The sequence below is a fragment of the Mauremys reevesii genome, linkage group 4 (genome assembly GCF_016161935.1).
Source record: "Mauremys reevesii isolate NIE-2019 linkage group 4, ASM1616193v1, whole genome shotgun sequence".
Taxonomy (NCBI): Eukaryota; Metazoa; Chordata; order Testudines; family Geoemydidae; genus Mauremys; species Mauremys reevesii.
In genome coordinates, this window is record NC_052626.1 from 90,483,099 (window position 1) to 90,496,303 (window position 13,205).

Here is a 13,205-nt window from a genome sequence, read left to right on the forward strand (position 1 = left end):
ATGCCAGACTAATTTTAACATCCGTAGGCAGAGTTGTCCAGTCATGAAAGCAAGGCCTCTTCCTTCCACTCAGACCCAATGCTACCCCAATGGAGCAGTCCTGGTGACTAGACAGTATTGTATCTTCCACACCATCACTGTTCAGTGCCTTTTCTTTCTCTTCAGATTCTGGCTATCACCATGGTACTGTATACTTCCAGGTGAACAGCCTTTTCTACAGTAGACAGCACTGCTATTCTAGGAGTTACAGAGTTGTGGTTATTAAGGGATGTGTGGCTGGTAAAAATTCTTTAGTTTTAGGGCTAAGAGCATCGCCAGAGCAAATATACTTTATTCCCACCAGCATCGAAAGCTTCACTGGGGACAGAGGAGAGGAGGAATAAAAATGAATCTCCTTCACTACAATTCCAAGAGAAAACTCAATGGAACTTTCATGAACAAAACTTCATCATTTCCCTGTAGCTCTTCTGCTGTCCCTCAGCTGTAAGCCTTTGAGCTCCAACACCAGGTGGTATTCAAGGATAGTGAGGCTTACTAAGAGGCAGCAAACTCCAGGAACATGATGTAATACATAGGGAGGGAGCAGACATCTCAGATAAATACCCAAGCTGACCCTGTATAGAGGTATGACAAAATGTGGACAACTTTGGTGGCTGTTATTTCTATTAGAATTTCCATTTTTGCATGCTTGGAACAGCATCAGAAGAGAAAATGCAAGGTGCCAGGAGAAAGGCTGCTCTAGTCCTATTTCCATCCCAGTTAGAAAGAGGTAACTAAACATTTCTGGAGGCTTATCCAAAACAAGTGAGGGTTCACTTGTCATTAGTAATATGCAAGTCATGGGGTACAGAGGGTTTCCAAGTCCAAATGTTTGTATTAAGAAGGATCAAAGTGAGCCCTGGGAAAAGTAGGAACATCTCCCATTTGACTATTTTTGAGTCCCCCTGTTGTCTTGTGTGTCTCTCTGTTCTTTGTAATCTCTCTCTCCATGCCCTTTCCCAGTCTGATGTTCTCTTGTCATTATTTTGTGTAGTCTTTGCATCACCTCACCTCTTTCCTTACATTACTATCCCCTGCTGTGCTGCTTTGTTCCTGCTCTACTTCATGTGCCATCAGTAGTGAGGTTTTAATAACCTTTGTCTCACAGCTAGCATGCAGAGTGGGAACAGAAAGCCCAGCACAGCTGAGGACAACATGATAAGAAGGTGGAGTAAAGCGTTTGAGTGAACTGAGTTTCTAAAAATGGAGCCCCCTGACTTCAAGTTCTTAATTGTTTTGGACACAGGGAACATGAGTCCCAAGGTTCCTCACAAACTTAAGAAGCCCACGGGGCAGTTCAATAGTCACTGTGGATCAAATTCTGCTCAAGCACACTAGTTTAATTTCTTCACCTTCAATAGTATTATTTCAGATTTATACAACTGAGAGCAGAAGCTCTCTGTGGGCTTCCAGCCCAGCCCATCTAGAAGTCTTTCAGAACAGCTATCATTATTTACACCATCGTTCTCAGAGAGACACTGCAGGATATTAAAAAGCAAATTTCCTCTTTCAAAAAAAGTAAACGGTGGCATCTTGTTTCTCACTACAATGAGCACCATGGATAAATGACCAAAGTGCTGGTATTACTATACCTTCCCCAGAAACACTGCTGGAAATCAGGTTTTACTTTTCTAGATCTCCCAGTAAAGAATTTCAAATAAATATTCTACATCAGCGGTCAGCAGAAGTGGTGTGCCGAGTCTTCATTTATTCACTCTAATTTAAGATTTCATGTGCCAGTAACATTTTAACGTTTTTAACGTTTTTAGAAGGTCTCTTTCTATAACTCTATAATATAACTAAACTACTGTTGTATGTAAAGTAAATAAGGTTTTTAAAATGTTTAAGAAGCTTCATTTAAAATTAAATTAAAATGCAGAGGCCCCGGACCAGTGGCCAGGACCCGGGCAGTGTGAGTGCCACTGAAAATCAGCTCGCGTGCTGCCTTCGGCACACGTGCCATAGGTTGCCTACCCCTGTTCTACATCGATCATCTATACACTCTCAACACAACCCCAGAATTAATTACACGGGTTTTCTTTTCTGAATCTGATATAAAAACAATGCAATGCAACATTTGTCAGCGTTCAGATCCTGGCTTGTGGCCCACTGGAAGAAGAGGGTTAATTAACAAGTCACATAGGCTGGTAATATCCAGTAGGAAGCATGGCTCAAAAAGCTGCCTATTTTTCTGGCAATAAAGAAAATAAAGACAGTAAGTCTTGGAACATTAATTAACCCCCCAGTATTGGTAATTACCATAAGATGAGAGTCTGCCAGCCTTGTATTAACATAAGTTGCTGCAAGTTGCTTTTGAATGGTACAGTAATGCCCATGATCCTGTGAATAAACGCTAACATTAGAGTTTTAGGACTCGAGCCCTATATCCAACAAATGCTTTTAACAGATCTTCACTCTCACTGGTTGCTTGACCAGAAGAAATTCATTTCATACAAACAAAAAAGCCAAGGAGGCGTTCCATTGAGCAAGCACTTTCTTTACTCGTCTTACAAATAATCTCCTGTATTCACCAACAATTTCCTAAATGAGTAGAACTGTGAGGAGAATTAAAAAAACCCTAAGAGCCCTTGTACTCTTTGCCACCTACACTGGAAATAACAGAGTGGTGGTTTAAAAAATAAAGGCCAAAAAAAAAAAAGTTCTGTAATAGACAGGACACTGATGACCAATTTTAAATTGAATTACACAGCCTGCTAATTTTTATGATGAGATAAAATTTCTTTGGACACTACACACTAAAATCTACACAGAACTTTCTCCCCCACAGCCCCAACCCCTCCCTCTGTTACAAGCAACTCCTCCTCCCCTGAAACAATTGTTTTTACTAAGCAGAAAGGTAATGCTCTACTAACTGAAAGACTTTAAAAAAAAAATTAAGTCCTGTTAATATGGTGCAGTGAAAGATTCAGTAGAGAGGTTTACATCTATGTAGTTTGTAGTTTGTTTATTTTTGAGGCAATGCTTAATTTGGAAGCTATAGATAAATCAATAGTATACAAAGAGTACATGCGTTAGGACTGCTTTTCAGTGAAATCATTTCCAGACTGAGTTTTGTAGCAGTAGCAGCAACGCTTGAAAAACCTGACAGCAGTGTTTGTGGAACTTATCTTTCTGTTTGAGTGGCTTGGGTTTTTCTCATGGATGTTTCCTGCAATGCTCCTACTTTGTTATACTTTAAAGGGGATTTTTTTTTGAGGGGTGGAGAGGTGACTTGTGATTATTTAGTGCATTTGTTTTGGTTGTGGTTTGATTAACTATCCCAGCTTTAAGTAAGGGCAGCCCTAGCAAGCAGATCCAAGAAATGACAGAGGAATTACTGAGATGAAAAGTCACAACCAAAAATTGTGGAATATTTTCTAGTGCTCCCCTTCTCCTTTCTTTCAATTAAAATTACCAGATTAATTTATTGAAGTGATTTCTTTATATTAAGTCTCTCTGGAGATGTTGTCCTCTCTGAAAATAAGATTAACCTCAGCCAAGTATTCTGTTTTCAGATGTCAACCTAAAATTTACACTGATTTGTTTTAAGATGAATTTCCATACTAATGCTTGGTAGTATATGAGTTGTATAGGTGTCATATACAGTATATTTCCAATAAGTTACAGATTGCAGAGGTGACAGACAAAAAGGACCAAGGTTCCTTTAGCAGACAATAAAAAATACATGCAGTTCCTTGAGACTTTTTTGTTAAGTTGCTGGGGGGGGGGGGGAAGGGGAGGAGATAAGACACCTATAAAAGTTTAACACACTTACATTTATCTACATGGAGAATTTCCACTGAAGTCAATGGAATTTTTGCATGCAAATCAATGGCAGGAAAATGGTCCCTTCTACTCTATTTACAAAGTTATACTTTGAGGGTACTGTATTCTACATAGCATATAGCAAGAATTTCAGCTGACATGCAAAGTAGTAAAATAAAATATCAGGAAAGAACTGGAATGAATATGGCATGGAGAAAGAATTTTACATTTGTTCTTTGAATTTCTTTATAAATTGCTAGATGACAGGGCAAATATAGTTCCTTATTGTATGATGCCAAGTGCTTATTGGTATATTTACCCATACTTTATAAACATATCAAGATGCAACATTCACACTTGTTTTGTATTCTCCTAAACACATTACAAGTTAGGACACAATTCAATATGAGATTGGACTCTCAAACAAAGATACAAATATTTTTACAAGAAGCAAAACAGGATAATCCTTTCCAAAGAAGTTTAATAAATACTCAAGAGAATTTTAAAAAGTATGAATTTGGATTACATTTTGTTAATTGCACTGATGAATTTCATGCTTCTGAAACTGAGCAGCTAACAGCAGGTGCTGGTAGCCATGCAGGCAGACACTGTGCAAGTTTGCCTATACAGCTCTGTCAATGCACTTCAAGACCTCTACTTACCATCTCACTTCTGAACTATGCTGCAGCAATCAGCTAATTTGGCCGGATCCTGAAATCCTCGCTTAAGCAAAGGGATCACAGAAAGCCTTCTCCTGCTCCCACTGACCCCAAGAGAGCAGAACTTGTCCCAATGCATAAAGGAAGAGTCCTACAGTATTAGAAGTCAGTCACTGAAGACGTAGCTTTTTCTAAAATGAGACTAACAAACTTTTCTGGAGCTTTCTTCCCTCCTCCCAGAGCAGCAGTGCAGAACTCAAACACTCTTAAGAGGATTTAAATCAGAACAACATTTTCTTTCAATTGCAACTATTGAATGCATTCAAAATTTGTTAGAAGAGCTAAGTGCAGCAATCTGGTATTGTATAGTTAGTCACTTAATTATTCATTCTGGGTGTAATGACTGGAGCATGTTTAAAACAAGTTCCAGATGGTAAGAGCAGAAAGTAAAAATAAATCAAAATTTATAAAAATAAAAAGAGATTTCTTTTTGTTGCCATAATTTTACTCTATAATATTTTGAAACTGCCTTTAGATTTTAAATTATCTCAGAGCATTTTGCATTAATAGCCTTCTGAATTTTTGGCAATTTGGGGTTTATTGGGTTGTTTTTCATAAATAATCAAACATGTTTATATTAGTTACATACCAAACACTGACCAAATTCTTAGTACAAAAGATAATATTTTAAAAGGAATACAATGAAATGAAGTCCTGAAAAGTCAAATGTTTGATCACAGTGAATTTATTATCTTAAATGTGCCTAAATATGTGAGATTAATGCTCAGCGCTGCATGCCTTGCTCAGAAAAAATTCCCATTTACTATTCCTAAGTAAGTAGAGGATTGGGTTCAGAGACAATCCAAGTGTGCAACTATAATGAGAAAAGAGTGAAGGAGGAACCTAACCAAAAAGGAATAAAGAGATGGTTGGGAAGAAGAGCAAAGGAACCAGCCTTCCCTGCCCTTCTCTCTCCCCGCTCTCCCAAAAGTAAAGTGACCAGAAGAGCTATTCAGGAATGTAACCCTGAATGTTGGGTTTTTTTAAGTGATAAGAAAATGTTCCAAATCTCATTATGTTGTTTTGTTCCATTTGTCTGCTTCAGAATAAGTTTGGTTTTTAAGAAGCAAACAGTATAATGGCAGACATCCAACCTACAACCCATGGGCTACACTTTTAGATATTGACAAGGGATCATGTGGACAAGCTAAGAGTGGATTAGAACAGGTCATCTGTTCATACTTCCTACAGCAACACCACATTATCACAGGTCTTCCAGCTTTATCATCTACTCTACATTACAGTCAACAGTTTCATTTGAAGCTGCTACTTTCATTAACTTAATCAAATGTCACATACCAACATGACCCACAGTAACTTTTCTGCTTAGTGTAAAACAAGCCTTAACAGAACTACCACCAATACACAAATAAGCAAATATAACTTGCCAATCACCAAATTTAAATATATACGTCCTCTGCTTTTATTTCTTTCACTAACACATTGGACAAACTAAATATACTGCATATAAAGACAAAATTCTTCTTTCATTTACACCAGTGCATTTCTACTGAAGTCAACAAAGATCACACTGGTATAACTAGAAGAATTTGACCCTAATCCAAAAATCAGACTTGTCTCACTATGTCACATTATTCACGTTTCCTCAGCTTAACCATATCATGCAGCAGCAATAGAAAGAGAAAACCCTAAAGGTACATCTACACTGTACACCCCTTACATCAATGTGTAGAGTATACTCGCTGCATGCCCCACAGCATGGGTATAAACAGAAGCATAGATGGTGAGACACTTCTTAGGCCTGATCTCTGTGGGTATGTACTGTGCACATCCCTCTACACACCCAAGCAGTGCCTCCCCCTCTACACTGCTAAAAACAATTATGTAAAGTCCTGCTGTCTCCCCGCTACCAGAGTCCTTTCCTGCTGCCTCCCTCCTGCCAAATCCTTTCACTGATGCATGTAGCTACATGTCTCAGTGTGGATGCAGTTGCTTTTCATTGCAGCATGTAGCTACACATACCCTACATGCTGCCACCAGCAGTGTGCAGTGTAGATGTACCCTAAGAGGAACACTATTGGCAATGAACATATAAGATGAACGGAGAGCATAAAAGAACCACTTTGCCCCTTCCAAACATTTCAGAAACAATAAGTCAAATTTTCTCTTTACAGTTATAGTGATGTATACTTGTGGTAACTCCATCAACTTCACAGGAGTTATTCCAGATTGAAATCACTATTGCCACAGACCAACTCATTGAACCTGCACACCCCACGGAGGAGTTGTGCCTAAGTAAGAACAGAACAAGCATTTTGGGAAATAAATAGTAGTAGCAATTATTTGTAAATAAATAAATAAATAAATAAATAGGTGAAGAACTTCAGCTGGTATAGAAACAGATCCTGCAAACAGTACTTCAGTCATGATACTATTGAAATTGATGTAGACTACTCATGTGAGCAAGGGTTTGCAAGATCAGGCCCCATCTGACAGGATAAATATACGGTCAGTCATTACAGATATATATTATGTAAATTCAGCTTTGTGTTCTCTTTACTTTTGCATTCATGACTTATTCAGTCACTTCCCAGCACATGGGAAAGGACATACTGTATATCATCAACCGTGCTATAATTACATATTCTTCTATTTAATTTTCCATATATGACTCAGTGTGATGGGAAGGGGATAATGCACACTGTAATATAATAATACACTAAGTATATTTGGAAAGCAGTATATTAGCCATAGCATAATATCTTAATTCTTCCCCAGCCCAGCATATAATGCTGTGTTTACTGCAAGGTCAGTTAAGTTACTATAAGGGATTTTTAATGAAAACAATTATAAATTTAAAATAACTGTGTTTAAAGCATTTAACAGCCACTAAGGTCAAGTGATTACAGCAGTTACAAGACCCATGGGACATGTTCACACCAAAACAAAGTGAATAAATTACCTCAGCTGGCATGTGTAATCACTAAGTGACCACAGAGGCTATTCAGTGCACAAGCCCAGAAGAGTTTCATGCAAAACCAATAATGAAAATTTATCAGTCAAGGGAAAAAAGCATAAGAATTAGCAAAAGTTATGCTATAGACTACATAACTATAGCGAGCAGAAGACATGATATGGAAGGCAGAGTTTGATGAATGGTGGACCAAGGCTGAAAAACACAACAGGCACAGGAAGATGAGCTGATATTAATGAAGCAATATCAGTGTTTCTCAACCTTTTTGATACCATGGGCTGGCTTGCTGCCTTCCTAAACTGTGTCAGGGAGACCTCAGGGACCGGCATTGGTCCATGGACCAGTTGTTGAGAAACACTGTTATATTGGACCAATTTCTGCTGGTGAAAACCTGAAGAAGAGTTCTGTGTAGGCTTGAAAGCTTCTCTCTTTCTCTCACCATCAGAAACTGGTCAAATAAAAGATATTACCTCACCCAACTTATCTCTCTAATATCCTGGGACCAACACAGCTACAACACCACTGCATATATTAATGACGCAGGTAGATAGGACCCAAACCTAAATACCTTACACAGCCAAAACACCCACTGAGTCCAGCAGGCATTTCAGGTGCACAAAAATTAAGAGTCATAAGGCAAAACGAAGGACTCAGTCCTGCATACAAAACTGTTAATCAAGTAAAAATGGGGTAGGATATTAATCTCTTGACTTTGGCTTTGTTTTTTCTGCCAAAAGGGTGTGTTTTTACAATGGGTTAACGAATGTACATTAGCAATCCCTTTAAAATCCTAGTGGAGCAGGGCCCTGTAGTTTTACCAGAAGGTAAATTAGACCAGGTCAACCACAGGTGGGAGTCTACTGTAGACCTGACCTAGCTACCTTGCAGTGAAAACTACAGGTGGCTGGTTTCACACCAGGATTTTACAGCAGAATCACTAACCTGCATTAGCAATCCTGCTATACAAAACCCCACCTTTTCTGAGATATGCCCATAGGCTTTGATGGGAATTCTGTGTGCAGTAAGGTTTGGGGAACAGACCCTAACTGACAGGATGGGATGAACAGCTAAGACAGAAGGAGAGACAAAAGGAATACCACTGTGCAGAAGTGAGAACAAATCTTAAGAATAGGAAACAGAAGAGGATTTGCTCACCTCTAACATACGTAGATATTTCTATGCTCCCATTACTACACTATCTGAGCATCTCACTATTTTTAATATATTTCTCCTTACAACACTTTTATGAGATAGGGCAGTGATATTATCTCCATTTTACAGATGGCGAACTGAGGCTCAGACCGACTAAAGAGTTAGATGCCTAACTCCCATTGAAGCCATTTGGAGTTAAGTGCTTAAATGCCTTTAAAATTCTGGCCCCAAGTGACTTGCCTAAAGTCACACTGCTTTAATTCCAGGAGAGGAGAAGAGAAAATTGCAACAGATCCACACCAGAAGGGCATGTAATGGAGGAGTGCCACCTATATGGCACCCCCCCACACCTCACCCTATACAAGTACCTTCGTGGATGCTCGCTATAGAGATGGAGAGGGGCAGGCGGGGCAGTGCTCAGGGCATGACCTTTCTCCATGGTTTCATGGTGATGACATTTTTCACAGTAGCCACAGAGGGGAGAGGTGGCTACACACTAGGCAGGAGAGATGTGTTGCCCAGCCACTCTTCCCCCACCTTCTTCCACAGGGCCATTCAGTTCCTCTATGCATTGTGTAAATAAAGGCGAGTGTACAGGCACGTCCCAAGGAGAGTAGGGGAATTTCATCACTGTGAGGTATGAACAGAACTCAAGACAACAGATCACCTAAAAGAAAGCTAAGACTAACTGCAACCATTATATGGTGGGGAAAAAAAATCATTTGCAGCCTCATTCTAATATGCAAGCAGAGTGGCAGGTATTGTTTTGTGTATGAAGTTACAGGTGGACTCTATGGACTACCAAAACCAGAATGAAATACAAGAGAGATCTCCTTAAGACTACAGAATCTGGCCTATTAGACATATACGCCACACCAACCTCTGCCAGCCGTGTGTGTGTGTGTGTGTGTGTGTGTGTGTGTGTGTATACACATATACACACACATATATACACTAAGAAATCCCTTAAATAAATATTGGAGCTGGATTACCACAGAGCAATATGATAACCACAGAGCAATATGAAAAAAGGTACTAAACTATACACATGTAACTCCTGCACACATATACTAAGCACATACACCACGGGCGTATGTGATGAAATCGAATCATAATTGGTTGTTAAATAAAGGGGTATCTCTGATACATAAAATTCAATATGGAACAATGGAAAAATTTACTTGTGCTGGCTTCCTGCAGCGCAGATTGGCATCTTCAAATAAAGTGCTGTATCTCAGCACTATCCTTATCAAGATATTACTATGGTATTTTGAAGTAATGACTCAATATTTAGACACGCCACTGAGTTCCATCCATAGTGGGTACTTGTGTCTATGGGCTCAGGACAGCAAATCCTTCCAGGAGCAGCCTGCCACACAAGGGGTCTGAAGACTGAACCATCTTTAACAATAGTGCTCCCTACTTCCCTTGTGCGACTGCCTCATTTTAGGGGGGGAGCATATTCAATCTCTTTTGAAACTATGTATCCCCAAGAGTCCCTGCATATGTCTGAGCATATGGACTCCAGTTTTGACAGGCCTTTGTGGAGGCTGCACAAAAAGTGTGGAAGATGGCTCTTCGTATGCTCTTCCTCCTATATTCCCACATAAGCTCTTGTCACATTCTGACCCGTACTAAAACTGTTGCAGAAAGGGATGTGTTTTGAATCATTTGAATACACTAGGACTTTCTAATCATAAGGGTGGTGAGGCATAATTACAGCAGGATGGCAGTGAGGGATACTAGAAGCCATTGTAACCAGTATACAACATCCAGAGGAGGGGCAAATATTCTTAAAGTAAGACAAGGAACTATGAGACATTGAAAGCAAGTGGGGGAAAGAGAGTAAGAAAGTATAAAAGCACAAGACAGGGAGAGGAAAAGCAAGGAGGAGGAGGAGAAAGGCCAAGGATGTGGAAGGAAAGCTCTTTTGTTTCTTTTTATGAACCAAAAAAAGATCCCCTCTCATTTCCCTAAGGGCCAGCCAAGAGAATCCAATGGGATTTAATGATGCTATTAAAGGCCTTTAGAGACGTGGTCATCACACAGCAGCAGCTGAGAGAGAGCAATGACTGGGGCACAGTGCAATGACTCAGCCATGCTTTTAAAAGCTTTTATATAATGTTGCAGATTTATTTTGAGAAGGAAGAGACTTTGGATGACCTGCTTGGTCTGTTGGGCCATCCTAGCATCTTTAATACCCATAGTGCTAACAGTGACATGGCAACACATAACTGGCCTCATGATATCATGTGTAACAATGATGCCTGGCACATGGGAAAATCCATTCTCCTGAGTATAACCTACTCGCTGTAACCTGCCCCATTCTTGCAGAGCTGCTGTCATTCTCTTAACGACTCACAGTATCAAGTGATCACTAGGACACACGTGGCAAATTCACCAGTGCAATAGGTGCTTCCATCTGGGAAATTCCAGAGCATAGCAGGAGTCAGCAGTCAAAGGGTTAAAATGCCAGCCCTCCTTTATCTGAAAGGTGCACTCAATTCAGTAACCACAACCACATACTGCCTAGTACAAGCCCTTTGAAGCTGCCCCTCCCAGTGGTGGGAAAAGGGGTTTTTTGGCTGCAGACCCAGAGCTACAGAAATGCCAGCTGCCAGGAGGACATACTGTGTGCACACATCTGGTCCCACCATAACAGTGTACACTCAGAGCTGCCGCATAGCTCCTGTACCCTTGCCTTGGAATGACAGAGGTCCCTACCCCAAGATAATGCAGTGATAAAGCAAAATATCTCAATTCATCTTTAATTAACACAATCATATTAGACAGAGCACATCACACAGGAACAACTGAAGCAGAGGTTGTGGAGATGGGGTCTCCAAGGACTTTAATTCAATTAGAAAGCACTGAGTGACACTTGGACAGAAAAGGTTAATTGGGGTCACCAAAATGCAATAATTCCTTACCTAACCAGTCATTAAACTTCTTAACCTCGGAGGGCAGTCCCAGCTCGGTGAAATCGCCTGTGTGGAGAAGGATGTCCCCATAAGGCATCTGGATGCCATCTGTTCTGGAGTGTGTGTCTGAGACGCAGACAAATCGCGTGTGGCCCGTTGGTTTTGGAGTGTCATATGGGATAGGGTCGACCCTAAAGCAGACACATAACAGAGCCCATAACAGTTACATGGGTTACAACCCTTGCATGCTTTACTTTAAATATGAACATAAATCTATACACAAAGTGCTTAGGGAGAAAACCGTGGAAGATCAGAACTGTCCTGTTATCTAGGACTCCATAATGCAGCAGAATGAACAACCCAAAAGGCCTTTCCTGAGAGGAAAAAAAGACGGTCAAAAATTATACATGATATGGCCTGTCCAGCACCAAGTCCTGATATTAACCTCAATGAAGAAATCAGAGAACATGGATTCTAAAGATGTATAATCCAGTCAGACCTTTTTCACCCAACCAATAGATGCTACCACATATCTTATTAAATGACCGAGTGCATGGGCCATTAAATAACATCACTGCCAGCTGGGCCAGAACAGTCTCCTACTAGGCTCGATCCTGCAAGAGAATGAGGGCTGGTCTACACTACGGGGGGAAATCAATCTAAGATACGCAACTTCAGCTATGTGAATAACGTAGCTGAAGTCGCAGTATCTTAGATCGAATTACCTACCGTCCTCACGGCGCAGGATCGTCGTCCGCGGCTCCCCATGTCGACTCCGCTACTGCCGTTCGGGTTGGTGGAGTCCCGGAGTCGACAGGAGCTCATTCGGGGATCGATATATCGCGTCTAGATTAGATGCGATATATCGATCCCCGAGCAATCGATTGCTACCTGCCAATACGGCGGGTAGTGAAGACGTAGCCTGAGCAACAGGATTTCAGTCAAGCTAAGCACTAAGCTACATGCTTAATGTTAAACACATGAATAGCTCCATTGACCTCAGCAGGACCAGCCACATGCATACAGATAAGCACACGCTTAAGTGCTTTGCTGGTGCTCAGCATCTTGCAGGACGGAACTGAATGAAAGGAAAAAAGGTTAACAGCCAGCATAAGAATAAAATTGATTTGTTTTTTAAAAATGCCTTCAATTTTAGTAATGTGATGTGTTATCTGTAAGAGAAATAAGACAATTCATAAGAAAACATAAAGCCTAGCAGTGTTCCTCTTTATTTTTTTTTTAAATAGGCATATATATCTATTTATATCCTGAGCTGTGTGGCGACCGCCACGCTTAAGTCCAAATTCTTTGCTGGTATAAATTGGCAGAGCATTGTTGAAGTCTATGGGGTGGTGTCAGTTTATGCAGGCTGAGAATTTGGACCACACAGTGAAAATGTCACAAGAAGAGCTGACAAATAACAGAACTGTGTAATATAAAACAAGATACATGGAGCAATATCCCACAAGATCATATCCAGAAAGTGTAACAGAACATTCTGCTGAGTCACATAGTATATGGAGCCAAAGGATCTTGTACAGAACACTGAAGATTTTTAGATCTTTATTCTCACTACTGCTTCCTAATCCAGACTCAGGTGACATGTGTGTGTAAAGTGTGGCTTTGTGTGTTCACTAGCTGTCCCTCCCCATCCTCAGTGAAGTATAAGATCAG

The 13,205-nt window shown here is 40.3% G+C and overlaps 1 protein-coding gene across 9 annotated transcripts in view; it reads right to left on the reverse strand.

Annotated features, from left to right (window-relative positions):
- Window positions 1-13,205, reverse strand: part of MPPED2 (metallophosphoesterase domain containing 2) — a 169,882-nt gene that overhangs the window by 74,276 nt on the left and 82,401 nt on the right. For all 9 annotated transcript variants that reach the window (XM_039538697.1, XM_039538698.1, XM_039538695.1 and 6 more), the window contains one exon: window positions 11,541-11,722. In XM_039538697.1, the coding sequence (XP_039394631.1) occupies window positions 11,541-11,722 (182 nt within the window). The remainder of the gene's footprint in view (window positions 1-11,540; window positions 11,723-13,205) is intronic.